We start from the raw sequence: 19459 nt of genomic DNA, 5'->3' as shown, positions 1-19459 counted from the left end.
TCTCTTTCATCTTAAAGATTACTCCTCTTCCGCCCCCCTCCCCCTCACCCCTCTCCCTACCCACCCTGATGGCACGTGCGTGCTCGTTCGCGTGCATCGAGTATACTAAGTAACTACTTATTATGTTCTTACTATACACCTTTGCATACTTACACCTAGTTTTAGCTAGTTGGAAAAGGTGACCTCGAGCATCACGAATGTTTTACTCGCGTACGGTTATCGGAATGCCCCGTACGTGAATAATTAATGTGAAAGCTTCTTACATAGAGGGTCGAGTTTATTAAATAATATTAAAGAAATAATACTCTCTCTTATCTAATAAAATTAATAAATTTAATTTGAAAAATAATATTTTTATTCATCGTTATGCGAGATGATTTCAAAAGAAAAAAAAAAACCATATAGGATCTTTATCAAATCTCAAGAGTTTTTTTAAAAAAAATTCGTAATGAGATTTATAAATAATCGTATACATGTAAATAATGTGTTTTTTAGTATCTCTGATTTCGATTCGAAATCGTTCTTTTGTTTTTTTTCTTTTCTTTTCTTTTCTTTTCTTTTTTGTTTTCGTACCAACGAACATTCGCATAAGTTTTAACGAAGAGGAAGTTTGCCTCGACGATTTCGATCGTACGATTTCGCGCGTAAAAAGCAACACCCGTGTGTTGTGTATTGTGTGTTTTTTCTTTTCTTTTCTTTTTTTTTTCTTTTTTTTTCGTTATTTATCCCTACTTCCGTAAAAAGAACTTCCACATCATAGAAAGCGGGAGGGCATTCTATCGGAAAGGATTTCTCCTAAAATCGTTGCGGTTAATTACGCGCGACGACGACTGCGATGATGCAGCCGATTATTTTGCGAAAGAAAGTAGTTGTTCTTGTTCATATTTCTGTTATTTTTTGTTCTTCTTCTTTCAAATACAAACGAAAAGACGGCTAGTACATTGCTCTTATTTTTATTTATTTATTATCGATGTAATTTGTACGTGAGACAGAGAGAGAGAGAGAGATAGATTAATATTTTCACCCTATTGCACTTGGAGCTTTTTCTTGCTATGGTGTTTTATACATTTGTATATTTTTAAAAGGACTAATATTTAAAATTGAAATGATGTGTAACCGAGAGATAAAAATTAAATGAATTTATTAATGTTAATTATTAATGTAAATTAAATCCAATGGTATTATTCGAAGTATTAGTTCGAGTATTGGTGTTCTTAGGATGTTGGGAAAAAAAAGGAAGACAAAAATTGCATTCGAGGATATAAACAAATTTTTAAATAGTCTTTCTACTTCTTGCTGAAGTATTCGAATCTTTCAGAGAGTATTCCAAGACATTCCGAAGATTCCGGAAGTAGTATATCTCTTACTTTATTTCTTTCTCTTTTTCTTTTCGCTCTCTCATTATTTTGGATTTCCACGAACGACTGCACCCGTAAGTTTAGCCTCGCCTATTCAATTATGCATAAACTCGGACGATAAGTGATATTTCTACGTGTTGCAATTTTCTCGAAGATATTCCGCGTTATTCAGAATAATAATAATAATAATTCGTACCACTTATACAATTGAACGGGTGTCGAGATAAAAAAAAAAGAATAAGATTTGATTTAAAATAAAATAAAAACATTGCACCCTTTAGTAAGGGAATAAACAAATGTCAACGAATATTCGATATTCATTAAATGCAATGTGCTATAACAAATTTTTATATATCAAATTATGTGTATGGTATTTTATAAAAATCATGGTGCATTAAACAAAAAAAATAGAATAGAGTAATGTGATTCTATAGAAGGATGGTGGGGTGCATCAACAAACTCGCTGAACAAAAATGATTTGTTCGAGTTTCATCAATTTTTGTAACAATTTTCAAACAAAATGTGATCCACCATAACCAAGTGTGTGTCGCAAAAATATTAATCTTTCCCCCCATTGAACAAAATCATTAAATTAATAATCATTCTAATTGATATATATAAAAAAAAGAAAAACAAAAATGATTTCGAATGATTGTGGGATTAGAAAGAAAAAGAAAAAAAAGAAACAAGAAAGAGTTGCATCAAGATTTTTGTCGTTGTCGTTGTTAAAAGTGCATAAATGCGTGCATAGATATGCATATAGATTGAAATAGGGTGCATTAAGAAGAAGAAGAAGAGAAACAACAACAACAACAACGGAACAATAAACACAAGAGAACAATCGGGTTGTTGGTAGAGAGAAGAAGAAAGCAGAGAAGAATAAAAGTCGCGTGGCGAAGTAGATTAACGAGAAGAAAGGAGGATGATCATTATCATCGGAACAGACGCGACATGCATACGTCGACGTTTTGCTCACGAAAATAACGAACGAAATGCTTTCTCTCGATGCGCTTCGGTATGCAAGCGGCTTGCGTGTTCGTTCTTCGGAAGAGAGCAGCAACTTTCTGAAACGTCTATCTATTTCTCTCTCTCTCTCTCTCTTTTTATTCTTTTCTTTTTCTATTTCTTTTTCTATTTTCTTTTACAATATAAACGTGAATTAATACCAATTATATTTTTTTTTACATTTTATTTATTAACATTCCTGTTGATGCATATCACCAATCTTTGGGGTATCTTAATTTCGCGTATAATAAGATCATAGAATTTGTTTAATATTTTTTTTGTAAATTACATTTTAGCTCTTAGTTATTTTTATTATAATAATCTAGTTATTAATTATAAAAATTATATATAATATATATATACAATATATATATAATATTTTATTATTTTTTTTTTATTTTATATTATATACCTATCTTTATTTTTTTCTTTTTCTATTTTCTTTTACAATATAAACGTAAATTAATGCCAATTATATTTTTTTTTACATTTTATTTATTAACATTCCTGTTGATGCATATCACCAATCTTTGGGGTATCTTAATTTCGCGTATAATAAGATCATAGAATTTGTTTAATTTTTTTTTAAAATTACATTTTAGCTCTTAGTTATTTTTATTATAATAATCTAGTTATTAATTATAAAAATTATATACATAATATTTTACTATATTATTTTTTTTTTAATTTTATATTATACATATTTATATTATATACATAACATATATATACAATTATTAATATTAAATCTAGTTATTATTATTATAAATCTAGGATTATAGATTGAATCGATTTATAACTATACACTTTTTGTTGTTGTTGTTAAACTATATAACGTATACGTGTATAGTAATCGAGGACGCAACTGTATTCGCGACGAGCTCGAGTTTAAACTAACGATAAGGGAAACAGGTTGCCGGATCAATTTCAATTGGATTCTGTCCTGATACTGTTAGAGGAGGATATGTTCTCGGTTTTCAAAGCTCGTTTTAGTACTGCATCGTGAAAGAAAGAAAGAGAGAAAGAGAGAGAGAGAGAGACTGATAGCTAGATGAACAGATAGACAGATAGATAGATGGATAGTAAGAGAAACAACAAAAAGAAAAAAAAAATAGACAAGTATGGCGTATAGATGGGCGGGAAGTCCGTTTGGTTCGTTGGAAAAATACGATGCGGTGATGCGTGAGAGAGTTTCGCTTGGTTGCTGCAGTTTCGCTCTATATGGTTGTCAACCGTGTCGTAATTTCTATTGTCGCACTCTCGACTACGTATTCGAAGATGAATTGCAAAAGATAGAACGAGAGAGAAAGAGAGAGAGAGAGAGAGAGAAAAAAATTCAGTATGTTCCTTTCGTTACATTTTGTTTCTCTATTTGGATTAACATTAACACGTAACATTTAAATTTAACACCGTTCTTCGCTTCTAAATTTGAAATTAATCACTAAAATATATTTATTAACCGTTTAATAGAATTCACATGTACGTAGAACTGCATATACGTACACACACTTATACAGATACGTAGGAGAGAAGTACCGTTGTTAATCTTTTATGAAATTGATTAATTGGCTTTCGCGTAATAAAAGGAACAACGATGAAACGTTAACTGTTTATAATATAGTGAGGAAAGATTTGAATTGAGAAAGAAAGAAAGAAAGAAAGAAAGAAAGAGAGAGAGAGATAGAAAATCCTGGTGGTCTCGATTCTTTCGGCATATCGCGGTCATTAAAAACGTGTGTTGTAATTGCTACTGCAATAGCAGACCACCCACCCACCCACCTTAGCGTATTTCTACCGAGCTACGAAATAATCGAGAATGAAAAATAATGAAAACGGTAGAAGAGAAGAGATTATCGACGATGATTTCTATTGCAAAAGAAAGAAGAAGGTGGTAGTAGGAGTAAGTGTGTGTGTGTGTGTGTGTGTGTGTGTGTGTGTGTTGGGTGGTAGGAAAGTGTCGGCGAATATGAACGGCGGCCTCTTTATCTAACTTATTCCGCCTCCTCCTCCTCCTTCCCCTCCTCCTCCTCCTATTACGTTCGTCATTGGTTCGTAATACGATGACACAATCCTTCCGGAAATGATTTTCTTTCGTCCATTGAACGTATTTCTCTTACGTAAAAAGTTATATCGCGTTATAATAACGCGTACTTATTTCGAGTAACGCATACTTTGGATTATGATCATGCGTATGTTTAGTAACGTTAAAAATAATAGTAAAGTGATAGAGAGGGTGGGGGGAGGGATCTTCTCCAGACGAGATTTGATTGGTCGTTTAAATTATTTTAACATCGGCACGAGTAGTTTAATATAATAGGAATATATATTTTTTTTTTAAATAGAGATTGTTATATTTAAAATATAAAAAATTAAATTATATTATATATATTATTATAATATATATAAAATTAAATATATTAAATTATATAATATTATATATAAAATAATTTGATGTGAAATATTTGTAGGTCGCACTAACGGCGTCGTATTCGGAGGATTGAAAGTAGTAAACGTGAATTGGATTCACGGTTAAAGTATAAAAGATATATATGCGAGAGAGAAAGATATAGAGAGATATATATATCATGTATCGACCAAATTTCTACGAGAGTACGTGCCTGAGATGCGCCCAGACGGTTTATCAGGTCGACAGGGTCGGCCCTTTGAAGGATTTCACGTTCTTCCATTCTGGTTGTTTTAAGTGCGCGATCTGTGGTACGAAGTTAACCCTGAAGACTTATTACAACAATCAGCACACGATAAACGACAAGGAGGTTTATTGTAGCAGTCACGTGCCGAAACCAGGACCGGGTACGTTGGATGGTTCGAGTGTTGGTATAAGAAGTGCTTTGAACGTACCGAGAAGTGGTTACGTCAACGAACAAATCAGAGCTGGTGGTGCGTCACCACGTGCCGCTTATCCACCTTGGTAAGCTCATTTTCTTTCTTTCTTTCTTTTTTTTCATTACCATTTTTATTATTGCAATATTATATACAGTTAAACGATATTCTACAAATGATCTGTTCTAAACGATACGAACTATTGCGTTGGTATGTAACATCGCGATTGTTCGTTTCAAAAATAATGATTAGCGTCGTTTATTAACCCCTATTCGTTAATTACATCCTTTCAACGCCGAGTATATTGTCTCATAGAAATTTCTTTTCTTATTATATATACCGTAGCATGACTCTCATATGGGTCAGTCATTCGTACGGGACCTTTGCATGGACTACCCGAACCCATGATGTATCGTTGATTGTTTTTTTTCTTCTTCTTTTTTTTTCATTAAAACTGTTAACGGTAAAAATATATTATTTTGGATTTATTTACGATTGAGAGATGTAATATCATTCCATTAGGAATCTCAAATCCTAAAGGAGGTTATATTAATGATTGTGATGTTACATACTATTATTGGCCAACTTGTGAATACTTCCACGTAAAAGAACTTTTCCTTCTTCACAATCAAATGAGATTTGCCGTTTCGATGTTTCACCAAGCGAGTCGATATAATCTAGCTACGAGTTCCTCGCTTTCCCTTCCTCCCTTTCTCTCTCCCTCTTCGTTTTACCTTTTACAGAGGAATCGTTGAAGCATGATAGAAACACGAAACTACTCTACTATTCATCCCGATCATCTTCCTTAACGTTAAATTAACTGTGTAAACTTCTCATAGACGTTATCCTCCATTTACCAAGTTCCTTCTTCCATCTCCCCCTCTCCCCTCACCCCTCCCTCTTATTTTTTACACTCTCCTTACTTGTACCAACTAATTACGCAAGGAAACACTATGATCGATGAAAGTAAGTTACTTTCTTATAGGAATTTTACCTGAAATCTTTCATCTCAACACTACGTCACACCTTTGTTTTAATCTTTTGTTTGTTCAACGCTCATAATATTTTCTATGCATAATTTTCACATATACATATACATATATATATATATGCATACGTACTATATGCACATTGCATTCTTTTTATTTCGCGTAGGAGACGCATAAGGAATAAAGGAAAATCTTCTTCCTTTGCCGTTTCAATCAATCGATGATGCCATTTTATTATCCAACTTTTTCTCCTTGCAGTTGCACAAAAGTTCTGATGCATTTATGCATCTAAACTTTGGTACGAAATTACGAAGTAATACGTGTATAATATTTACACGAAGAATTTTGATAATTTTCGTATCAGATATTACATCTTTCTTTTTCTTTCTTTCTTTCTCTCGTTCGTATTATTTATTTAATAAAATAAATTTATTAAAAATAAAACAGCTACGTGAAGAAAGAAAGATCGAATGAATACTCGTTATACGTGATTGGATGTTTTAAGAACTCACCGTTATACCGTGAGTTCGTTGTAATTCATTTTTAAAATCAATTACAAATTTACTAATCGACTAGAAACGTTGTAATAGAAAAACTTTTGGATTCCCCGTTTCTTTTTACGTATATATTATTTTTCTCTCAATGTTTGTACACTCAGTCGTTATTTTTATTTTTAAAAAATATTTTTCTGTTGCTTCTTTTTTTACTTTTTCTTTTTCTTTTTTTCCTACCACGAATTGATGTTTCAGAAAGTCACGTTTGTACACGGTAGAACGAGTACGTTGTAATTAATTTTTAAAATCAACTAGAAATTTTTGGGCCCCGTATAAACGAAACGCGAATATAAAAACTTTTGACCCTTCCTGTATATTTTTCGTTGTTGTTTGTACGTAGGCGTTGTTCTCTCCTTTTATCTTTTTTTTTTTTTATTTCCATGCATGTATAACACGATAGTATGTATTTTTACTTCTGCGTGAGAGAGAGAGAGAGAGAAAGAGTGAGTTCATATCTACAGCATATATAAGTGAATGAACGACCTCCCGAGAATTGTTGTTACATCGTAACACGTCAGAAAGAGACAGAGGTGGAATATTTTTCTCACGATGTTTTATGTACACAGCTCGAACGTTTCATACGAATGATTTTATACGATACGTAGATAATACGCCACCGGCTAAAAGTTTGACCAATACACCCGGTACACTGTGTGCAATTTAAGCACAAACTACCGCGAGAAAGGATCGGTCGAAAAAGTTTTTGCCAAAATATTATTAAATACAAATATTTATATTAAAAAAGCTATTATATTCGGTAATGGCGTTTAACGATACCGATGATTGTTAAAATCTCATCTAACGCGTTTTAATAATTGTTGATTAATTAAGGAACATTCCGTTTGATTGTATTTGTAGATAGGAATAGAATCGAATGGATTATGATGTATGTGTGTGTGTGTGTGTGTGGAAAAACAACTTGGCAGGTATTTAGAATTGTAAGGGATGCCGAGGGAAACGTTAAACGCGACTGCCTTTCTCATTAAAACGTGTTACACCAAGTTTCAAATAGAAGGACAACTTTGTGCATTCGTTGTCAGATATAGAAAGAGATGGAATATACTATTCAAACTAATACACATAGAACACCCACATACAAATAATTATATATACGAGTAGAACACGTTGCTAACTAAGCCGATACTAACTATACGTAGGCACTTACTATTTAAACGATACTCTTCTACCTGTTGCTTGCACAATAAAACTAATTTTACGCTAGAGAAGTTATGTGGACTCTTCTACCTGTACACACGCTATATACTGAAAAATCAAATAATTTATTGTATCTACGTTTATTTTGATTTAATTCTTCGTAGGATTGTTCTCCTTTTTTCTTTTTTTTTTTTCTTGTTTTTCAAAAATTCCCATCAATTTTTCCGTGAACAAAATCGAATTGGAATTAATTTCGTGTTCTTCTTTTTTTTTTTTCATTTCGAGATAACACGATCGCGACGTGAAAATACGAAGAATAAATAAAAGTAAAAAATAATGTAAAAAACATATTACAAAAGTATATACACCCCGTATGATTTATGGTTGCAGTTACGACAACGTAGACTCGCCTAATTATGGTAGGCACTTGAACGGACACGGTTCACCCCCAGCTACGAATTCGTCGTCCCAAGGGAGAGATTATCACGGGGGTGGTAGCGGTGGTGCATCGTCTCCGTATAACAGCCACCATCAACAGCATCATCACCATAATCATCATGCACAGGACGGAAGTTACCAGTATGGTAGATTCGATGCTAGCGCGTTACACATTGCGCATGCTCTCAAGCAAACGGAACTTCAAAAGGGTTATAGCAAGGCTCGCGAGAAGCCCATCGATTATTATCTGGTGAGTCATTCTACCCATTATGTATATATTTCTATATGTGTACGTGTGTGTATGTGTACGTAGTAAAAAATATTATCTACGAATAAGTGCGCGCGCGTGTGTGTGTGTGTAAAATACGTAGGACTACTTTGAATTCACCTATTATGCATTTCTATATGTACTCGTGTGTATGTGTACGTAGTAAAATATTATACACAAATGTGTGTGTGTGTGTGTGTAAAATATTTAGAGACTACTCTGTGAACGCGTAATGCGTTACGTTTGCGTGTGTATTTGGGCGTGTGTGTGTGTTACGTTCTCTTGGCACGAGAGGTGGGGGTTGGGGGGATTGGGGGGTGGGTTGAGGAGAGCCTGTGGTCATCGCCGTATTAGGACGAGAGAGTTTACTATGTCGAGTCCCTCTTCGTTCGACTCGAACCACTCTTGCACGCGGCCTCCTTATTTTCCTTCGAGCAAATACTCCTCGCGTGTTTCGCTCACGACCATGAAATAATTCAACAATTCAAACGTTATAATGTTTTTTTTTTCTTTTTAATCTCTAATCAATCCGGCAGATCGGTTGCGAAAGAAACAAAATATATTGCGTATTATAAATGTTAAATGAAAAATTATTTGTTTTTAATTGGAAAGAATGAAGATGTTGCTGTTATTTATTTCATCATTATTTTTGTTCAATGTTCATTCATTAATTTCGTGGTATTTATAATTTATATTTTTATATATTATATGTAAATAATATAATAAATATTAACATTTAATATCAGTGATTAATTAAATAAAATATATATATATATATAGATATATAATATATATATATTATAGATATAGAAATATATATAAAAATATATAAAAATATATAAAAATATAAATAAAAAATATAAATAAAATATAAATAAATATATATATAAAATAATATATATATATATAAATATTAATTAATATTTCATATATTTCATATAATAAATATAAAATATATAATTTCATATAATAATTATTATAATTATATAATTATAATTAATTTATTAATATATATATAAATAAAAGATAATTTATATTTTATATATTATATATATAAATAATATAATAAATATTAACATTTAATATTAGTGATTAATTAATTAATTAATATATATATATATAAAGAAGAATGTGTGTGCTTATTAATGATTATTGTTTTGTTATTTATGATTAGAATAAAATTGACCGAATGAATGTTAGGAAAATAATGAATACTTCTTAATTTTTGTTTTCTATGTTAGGTAAAAGAATATTTGAATTTTTCTTATGTTAGATATGTAAGTATTCGCGTGTAATATATGAGAAACTTATTTATAATAGATAGACGATCTTATCCTCTCTCAACGTTATCTTAAACAGGTTCTGTATATTAAAACGCATAAATGTTTCTACTTGCGATTCTCTAGCGGTACTCTTCTTCTTCTTCTTCTTCTTCTTTTTCTTCTTCTTCTACCACACGCATAGGTTTCCCATAAAACGATGATATTTTTTTTTTCCAGCGATTTTATAAAAACGATCGTTCGTTATATTCGCGTGTTATCTAAACGTACGATATATTTTATGTGTCATATTAAACAATAATTAACACATTTCTTTTTGGGTCAATACGAAGATTACACAAAAACGCGACAGAGAAAAAATTACGTTTATATTCGTAAATAAAAGTTACGATATATATATATTTGAGAGGATTTTTGCTATTTATTTAAATTATAGAAACTGCATGATCATCATCGAACCGTATCGCAATTTTCTTTTTCCTAAAAGAAAATATAAAACCAAAAATATCGTATTTTTCAATACGATCGAATATGCGATAAGAGTGAGTTGCTACTTTCTTCTCGTTAGAACAACAACAACAACAACAACAACAACAACAAAGAAAAACAGGAAGATCCGAAGTAAATTTAGTCATTTTCTTTTCTAATAATTCCTACTTTTTTTTTATTTTCTTCTGTGCTCCCACCATTCGTTCGACTTGAAAAGAGAAACAAAAAAGAAAAAATATAAAAAAAAAGAAAAATAAAAAAAATCGAAAGAAGAAAAAAAAGAAGCTGGAGATAAATCGTTCTCGGAGTGTAAACCGGTCCTGGAAGTTTCAAGAGACGACGAGCGTGGAATCCTACGTGCGTTTCTGTGAGGAACTTCGAAGAGAGGAGAGAGAGAGAGAGATAGACAGACAGACAGAAAAAAATGGCCGATGTCTTTACAAAAAAAAAAAACCGAAAAAACCAAAAAAGAAAAAAAAAAGAAAAGAAAAAGAACAAAATTTCACATCGATTCGTTGAAATGTTTCCGATCGGTTTTGATTGGTGGAATGTGTAACGCATACTCGACGCATAACTCGTAGGGGGACGATGTTTACATGAAAATGAGTTTGCCGTTTTTCCCATCGTGGGGTCTCTTGAAGAATTGCAAATGGGGAAGAGAAGAAGAAGAAGGAAGAAGAAGAAGAGGAAGAAGAAGAAGAGGAGGAGGAGGAGGAGGAGGAGAAGAACAAACCGCTAGTCGGTCTACTATCGAAACGTTTTCTCTTATAATCCGCTTTCGCGTGTTGCTTGTTCAGCAAAATACGATTTGGTGGATTGCCATTTTGCGAGATATCTTGTGAATGCCATGAGAAAGAGAGAGAGAGAGACACCATACTATGTATGGGTATGCGTAAAAGGAACGAAAAACAACGTGGGCACCGATGACGCGAGATACACGCGCGTGTATTACGTTTATTCTCGACAGATTTCTTATTTTTTTTTTTTCTTTTTGTAAGTTAATATCAATACCGGATATCTCATTCAAATGAGATTTCGATATAATATAGCGTAGGTGATTACGATTTAAATTTATATTCCTTTTTTTTTTTCATTTATCAATTCACCACCGTGTATCACCATCTACACCCGTAATATTCACATTTATTTATCGTATTTATATGAAAAATCTCTAAATTGATCTATATTAATGGTTATAGAAAAATCGTGATATGAACAAATTATTATTAACGTTGTTGACAATTTTAATGATCAATATTGTATTATTAATTTTTCATTTTATTTCCAAGACGAGGAAAAAATAAAAAACACGCGTGTGTGTGTGTGTGTGTATTGTGCATTCGACGGAATAATTTACTATACTTATTGATAAACAAACGTGTATATATTTTAATTAATTTTTTCTTTGATTACTTTTTTTCTTTGTAATGAGATTATGAATCACGTTTTAAAAATAGAAAAAAAAAATACTCGAAGAGAAAATCTAGTTCTGCCTGGCCTCCCCTCTCCCCTCTCCCCTCTTCCCCCACCCACGCCCCTCTTCTTTTATAGAAGATTTCTTGGGGGCTTACTTTTCTTGGTGTAAGAAGAACAAAATCGATAGATTCTCAAGCGAAGATTCTTTTCTTTTCTTTCTTGGTTAGGAAAAAGGAAAAAAGAATAAAAAAAAACAAGACAATGAGTTTCCCTCGTTACTCAAATCGTTAGTACGAGGAAGCAGAGTAGCGTGCAATAACTTTTCTCCTTTGCTTTTCCTGATACTTCGAAAGCGGAAGGAAGGAAGGAAGAGCTTTCTTTATGTTCATCACGCGAAAGGGAATCATTTCCGTTGTTGATTCTAATTACAAAATTACAACAAGATTCGCATTTAAATGCACGAGTTTTACCTTCCTTTTTTTTATCTTTTCTTCTTCTTCTTCTTCTTATTTTTATTCTTATTTTCGAATTGTAATTTGTAAAAGGAAAAAACAAAATGTAATTTTAAAAATAATATCTCTTTTGCAAGAAGCGCAATGTTTTTTTGATCAGAGAGACAAATTTACGAATGAAAATCTTATTTAAGAATAATAATTAATTACGTTCACATACACGCACACAAATACACACATATAGAGACATAAATATTTATTTAATATTTTTATTTTAATCAAATTGATGGATATCGAATATGGAAGATAAAAAAATCAAATAATCTATTCAAACATTTTTAATTATTTTTCATTTGTTCATTATTCGAACGTCATTCAAGTATTATTATATCTTGATTAGAAAGAAAAAAAAACAGGAGTACAAACACATACACACATATACAACTATAACAGAATTAATAAAACGTAGAGAAGAGAAGATAAGAATGGAATGTTTTATTCATATATTTTTTTTTCTATTACCGATATTGAATTGAGAATAAGAATAAGAAGAAGAAGAATAAAAAAGAATAAAGGAAAGGTGTATGAAAGAAAATGATGTATTTATAAGTTGGATGTACTTGCTTTCGTAGAAAAGCCAATGTTCTCGGTTCTCGTCTTATTCTCATTCGCGGTTATTCGAACGAACGTGTTCGTATGTGTGTGACGTAATCGTTGCGTGGGTATTTCTCTCTCTCTCTTTCTCTATATTTCTCTTTCTCTCTTTGCCATTTCTTCATAGCAACGCTCGGTAACGTAACCCACACGACGAAATTACTGTTATAGAATCAACGATATTATTTTAAAACGAACGTTCGACGAAAAAATAAGTCAATTCGTTGCTTCTGAATTTTTGGACAATCTCGAAAATCGAATATCGATAATAACGAGACAAATGAACAGGATTTATTCGCGAGGAAGAAAATTGTGTATCCTCTTTTATCATTTTCTCGTTCGTGAATAACAAAAAATAATATATGTTACACACAAATTTTCTTTTCTTTTCGCTATTTGATTTCTCATTTACAAATATAAAAAAAAAAGATTTATTATAGAAGATAGAATTGGATTTTCCGACGAATGAATATTTGTGCGAGGAAAAAAATCAAAAAAAAAATCATTGTCTCCTCTTTTCTATTACTTTTATTTTGAAGAATCAGGACAAAAATATTATTATCAAAGTAAACCACACACGATTTTCTAATTGGATATATATATATATTTGAATGGAAAAAATAAAAATTGTCCAACTCTTTCCCCCCGCCCCCGATTATCAATTTTTCCAAATCGAAAGGAGATCAATTATCGAAATTAGAACTCTCTTTAAAGAGATCTAGATGATAGATAGAAGAAAGCAGTAACCAAGCTGTGAAAGTAGTTTTAGTAAAAACTTGACGACCGAGCTCTACTACGTTGGCTACGAACATTCATTGTGACAAATAAAGAATATAAAAACGTTTAACACGTTGCGTTTATATTTCTGTGAATTTTTATACGTATTATCTCCGTGTGCGTTTCTCAATGTTCTGATTACGTATATTTGTGTGTATATGTTTATATGTATAAGTATAAATAATATTGTATAGTATCGTAACGATGGTTTAATTGCAACCTGCAGTAGAGAAACCTGTTATTGATAGATAGAATCGATCGGTTAGAAGTTAATGTTAGAAACAGTGTTAGTTCGAACGTGCCAGAGAAACTTTTCCAAATTTTCTATCCCCCCGTGCAATTAAAGGAAAAGTCTAAAACCATCAAACTTATCGGAAGAGTAGGTTCAATGATTAGGAGACTTCGAGAGGACTTGGATGTCCTCGAAACGATTCATTTGGTGAACGATGTGAAACAGATGTTTGCTTTCCTCGACAAATTTGTTAGTTTTCGATCGAATTTTAACATCCTTATGTTATTTTAAATAGAATGACTTGAAAACTTTTCTACCACGCTAAAAGATAAATCTTCATTTGATCTGATAAAATAACATTGAATATTTTATTGTTTTCTGTTCAAAAGTACAAAGTTCAATAATTTACTCAACCCATACACAAGTATATGTAATAAATAAGTGTGTCTGTCTCTGTATAATTAAATCAAATTAAACAAAATATTTCATTTAATGTGATAAATAATAAACGAATTAAAATAATGTTTGTTAACAGGATCGAGATGAGCAAACGCGTTTGGAGATGAAACATCGCAAGGAGGAAGACGATTTGTACAGAAAGTTTGCTCATTATCGAGAAGAGGAGGATCGACGAATCAGAGAAGAATTTAGAGTACGTACGACAGTGTACTTTATTTTTATATAATTATTATTATTATTATTATTGATTTACCTCTGTAAACAAAATTATTCATACATATATATAATATTTTTGTATTGTTTCGTTTTTTGTTAACTTAATCAAATGGGAATATAAAAAACAAAAAAAAGGACGAATGGGAAAAGGAGTTAGAACAATTATCGGCAAGATGGGAACGAGAGAAGGGAGGAAGAACGCGTACCCAACAATTTCAACAGGAGAAGGAAGACTTGGAGAAAAACATGACTCTTAGGAGAGACAAAAAGAAGGAAAGTCTCACGAGGAAAATGTTGGAGCACGAGCGGTAAGTTTATATTATCTAATTAAGATGGCAGATGGTTTATCATTAAAGTGATGTCTTACTTGCATAATACTCGGTTAATGTCGAGCGTTTATTTAGAATAGAACAGACCCACACCAACCAACTTACCAACGATTCTCTAATTAACTATTACCACGGTACATTATTTTAATGAAAAACCAGAAATATATCCGTTTCGCAAATTATGTTCCATAACGAATGACCCCTGCCTGTTAAATAAAATTCAAATTTTCTAGTCGAAAACAACAAATAATCTTATAAAAAATGTGAAACGAGATTTAAAAATAAATAAAACTAACGGCTACACTATTTTTACATTTACGATGCAATTGCAAGATTGATTTGTATTGATTTATTTATTAAAAACAGGAAATAAACATATGAAATGTGAAATCAAATTTAAAAACAAATAAAACTAACACACCTACTATTATTACATTTACGATGATATACAATTGAATTGAATTATTGATTTATTTATTGTCAGTTATTATTGTTAATGAATTTCTAGAGCTGCAACGGCAGCATTGGTCGAGAAGCAAAGTTCCGAAATGTTGGAGTTAATAAACGAGGCAAGAAGCGAGTATATGCTTCAAGAGAGTTTGTATCTTGACGAGGGTGACGGTTATACACAAGAAGCACCACCCCCCTATCCATCACGAGCACCCCCACCCCAACCACCGGCTTTAGCTAAGTATCACATTTACAACGATCCCATGGAATTTGCAGATATGGACCAAATTGCGATCTCGGTGAGAATAAATTCGTCCAAAAAATTTAAGAACAAAAGTTAATCGATATATTCATTTAGTTTCTCTATTATTTTGAGAATAATATTTTTGTTGATAGGTCGCTCAAGAAGATCAAAAGACGTTTACAGATTTGGTACGTCAATTGGTTAGCAGATGTGGCTCGGATATCGAAAAGGCAAGAACGATATTTCGATGGATTACCGTTAAGAATTTAAATACCATGCAATTTGATGAAAATTTGAGAGGCGACACGCCTATGGGACTTTTGAGAGGAATCAAACATGGCACCGAGAGCTATCACGTTCTTTTTAAACGATTGTGCAGGTAGAATCGAAATCAAAACTTAACGAATTTTCTTTTTTGATATTGTTTGTTTATTAAATGAATATTATATTGTTTTAGCTACGCTGGCTTGCACTGCGTGGTTATCAAAGGGTACAGTAAGTCTGCCGGTTATCAGCCAGGTGTATGTTTCGAGGATAACAGGTTCAGGAATAGTTGGAACGCAGTTTACGTTGCCGGTGCGTGGAGATTCGTTCAGTGCAATTGGGGAGCTCGACATCTCGTAAATGCCAAAGAAGTTCCACGTCCTGGTCAACCAAAAGCTAAGAACGATAGTCTAAGGTATTACACGAATACTCTGTTGAAATCTTATCGAGTATATATATATATACTGGGTTGGATAAGATAAAAAATCAAAGATTATTTATTAATCAATATTGATTCGGTATATTTGAATTATGATTAAACGTAAATAAATATAATTTAGGTACGAATACGACGATCATTATTTTCTCACGGATCCGAGAGAATTCATTTACGAATTTTTCCCGCTGCAAGAGGATTGGCAATTGTTGAAACAACCGATCACGTTGAAAGATTTCGAAGAATTACCTTTCGTACGGTCGTTATTCTTCAGGTACATTTTTTTGACTAATTTCAATCATATTTAGTTTATAAATCATTAGATAGATAAGAAATCGAAATAGATCAGAATTATTTACACGATATAGTTTGATAAACGATTTGAAAAGATCAAAGGATTTAACCAACAACGCCATTACAAACGAGAGACGTACAAACCGTTCGGCGAAAAGTACCGTTTCGTATAAATTCTGTGCTTGCAGATATGGCCTTTATTTTCCGGATACGAACACAAATGCCGTTATGTATACGGATTCGACCGGTGCTGCGACCGTAAGAATAGCGATGCCCGCACACATGCAATCGTCCCTCATTTTTCATTATAATCTCAAATTTTACGATAACGACGGGGACGGATACGACGGGGTCTCTTTGAAACGTTTCGTCATGCAGGTAAGAAAAAGTAATATAAATCAAACGCGTAGAAAGTTGTTCGTCAATCTTAAAAACAAAAAGAAAAAAAGAAAAAAAAACAAACGATTAACTTAATTTTTCAAATGTTTTTTTCTTCACAAACGAAACGTTATCGTATTTTTCTTTTCTTTTATTTTCACGCCGACAAAATATAAAATGATTTGTAATGATTGAAATGATCGATCGGAAAAATATTTGCAGTCGGTCGTTGGTAATATCGTTGCATTTCGAGTGCACGCCCCTTGCTCGGGTGCATTCCTCTTGGACATATTTGCGAACGCGGTCACGCCGAAGGAGTACTTGACGGGTGAGCCAATGAAGTTTAAGAGCGTGTGCAAATTTAAAATCGCTTGCGAGGAACTTCAGACGGTGATGGTGCCACTTCCGGATTGTGCCAGTGGCGAGTGGGGTCCTACCAAGGCTACCAGACTATTTGGATTGATACCGATCACTCATCAGGTTTCTGTTTTTTATTTTTGTTTTTTTTTTACATTTTTTTCTCTTAACCCAATTTATACTTTTTTTCTCTCTCCCCCCTCCCTCCTCTTTCCCCGTGCTCGGACAAAAAGAAAAAGTAGCGTTAGTAGAAAAAAATTGTCAACTTAAATCGTCGACGTGCAATGTGAAATAATATTTGAAATATTATCTTTTGCAATATATAAATAAATATTTTGTGCAAGTGCAAGTGCATCGACAATCGATCGACAATTTTTTTTGAGAGATGCGTTTGCGTATGTGGAAGAACGAGTTGAGTGGGGATGAAAATATTCTCTGAAAATGTTCTATATATTTTAAATGATTGTTAATTAATCCAAGAAAGTGTATATTGTTGTTTAAATACACCTAGTATAAGATCGATGTATTGTTCTTCTTCGAAATCCACCGTTGAACCGGGTCATTGTCCTCTGTTAAAGTTCTTTTGTTAAATGTTGTTTATATGACTTTACGAAGGCTTATACGCATGTCTGTGTATTGAAAATTACGTTTGAAAAGTAATAGAAACAACATTCGATAAAAGAACTTTCATAGAGGACAACGTGCCAGTCTGAAGGTGGATTCCGAGGAGGACGGTACATTGATCGTATACTCCGAGCTTGTAAGCAACAATAGACACTTCTATCGATTAATTAACAATTAATTAAGGTAAATTGAACGCAATACTTTATTCTAATAATATTTGAAATTGTTTTAACGTTCCCGATCAGTGATTGCATTGAGTTGAATATTTTTATCTGACAAAATATCTAATCGGAATTGTTTATTCGAGGTAGAGGTAATTTTTAAACAAATTTACTTTGCATTGTTCTTATTTTTAATGAATATATAAAGTGATTCTGTGTGATATTAAATAATATTTAAATTATAGTCAAAACGAAGGGTGTCCCCAATTGTTAGACACGAACAAATTATTTTTACAGATATATTAATGTACGGATACATTACTTTCGTATTAGTTTAATCCACTTTTTATAAATAAAACTTTCATGTAGTTGTACTAAATGTATTTACGATTTTAAGAGACACTGATTGTACGCGTGAAACGTATCGATTATTATTTTCCACGCGATAATCTCGCGAATTTCACTTTTGTCCTGCATGACAAAAAGAAAATAATTCTGTTTAATTTTAAAATGTATCTTTTTGTATTTATTTATTTATTTATTTATTTATTTATTCGCAATTGTGGTTCATATTTGGATATATTGTTTAACGATTTTCGTTTTTTTTTCCTTTTGTTTTTTATTTGTAGGAAGCTTTAGTATTCGCAGGAAGAGAATTGGAAATACAATTTCGGATGTCGCGACCATTGACCGATTTCATGGCAACCCTGCACAAAAATGGCATAGAAGAAAAAAGATTGTCGAAGTTTGTTGCCCATTCGATAGCAGACGACGACGCGGTTACTTTTTCGATAAGTTTCCCGGAGGAAGGACAATACGGTTTAGATATTTACACGAGAGAATCAACTGGACCAACTACAACGCAGCACGACGTTACCGGTGAAAAACACTTGTTGACCCATTGTTGCAAGTATCTCATCAATTCGAGCAAACGTAATTGAGAAGAGATGAGAAGATATGAGAATAGAATAGAATAGAATAAAATAGAATTAGAATAGAATAGAATAGAAAAGAAGAGAAGAGAAAAAAAAGAAGAAGAATTTTCTTTTCTCCTGGTATGACCAAAATAATAAGAAAAATAATTTTTATACATATTTTTTTTTTTTTTTTTATTTTTTATTATTCGTTTCGTTTCGTTTCTTTCTTTCTCTCTTGTACGGATTATCTTCCTCTTGTTCTTCTAGTTTGTTTTTAAAACGAACAATATTTGGAATGGGAATAATCCTTTCCCCTCCCCCCCTTTTTTTTCTTTTTAATAGAAATGAAGAACTCGTCGTCAATTAGTCGTCTGCGAGTTCATTAACAATCATCATCCGTCTCTTCTTACTAACGCTTGTTT

At 32.2% G+C, this 19459-nt stretch overlaps 1 protein-coding gene across 2 annotated transcripts in view; it reads left to right on the top strand.

The window, feature by feature from the left end:
• LOC122523815 (hillarin) overlaps positions 1 to 19112 on the top strand; it is a 41148-nt gene extending 22036 nt beyond the window's left edge. For both annotated transcript variants that reach the window (XM_043645685.1, XM_043645686.1), the window contains exons 2-12: positions 4832 to 5292; positions 8293 to 8590; positions 14444 to 14560; positions 14719 to 14891; positions 15421 to 15661; positions 15759 to 15985; positions 16064 to 16285; positions 16431 to 16580; positions 16789 to 16978; positions 17201 to 17458; positions 18750 to 19112. In XM_043645685.1, the coding sequence (XP_043501620.1) occupies positions 4949 to 5292; positions 8293 to 8590; positions 14444 to 14560; positions 14719 to 14891; positions 15421 to 15661; positions 15759 to 15985; positions 16064 to 16285; positions 16431 to 16580; positions 16789 to 16978; positions 17201 to 17458; positions 18750 to 19061 (2532 nt within the window). In that variant the 5' untranslated portion in view covers positions 4832 to 4948 and the 3' untranslated portion in view covers positions 19062 to 19112. The remainder of the gene's footprint in view (positions 1 to 4831; positions 5293 to 8292; positions 8591 to 14443; positions 14561 to 14718; positions 14892 to 15420; positions 15662 to 15758; positions 15986 to 16063; positions 16286 to 16430; positions 16581 to 16788; positions 16979 to 17200; positions 17459 to 18749) is intronic.
• Positions 19113 to 19459: the final 347 nt, after the last annotated feature.

Source organism: Polistes fuscatus, unplaced genomic scaffold (genome assembly GCF_010416935.1).
Source record: "Polistes fuscatus isolate 324 unplaced genomic scaffold, CU_Pfus_HIC Scaffold7, whole genome shotgun sequence".
Classification (NCBI taxonomy): Eukaryota; Metazoa; Arthropoda; class Insecta; order Hymenoptera; family Vespidae; genus Polistes; species Polistes fuscatus.
Note: the sequence above shows the minus strand (reverse complement) of the source record. Positions and strands in the feature narration are given on the sequence as shown.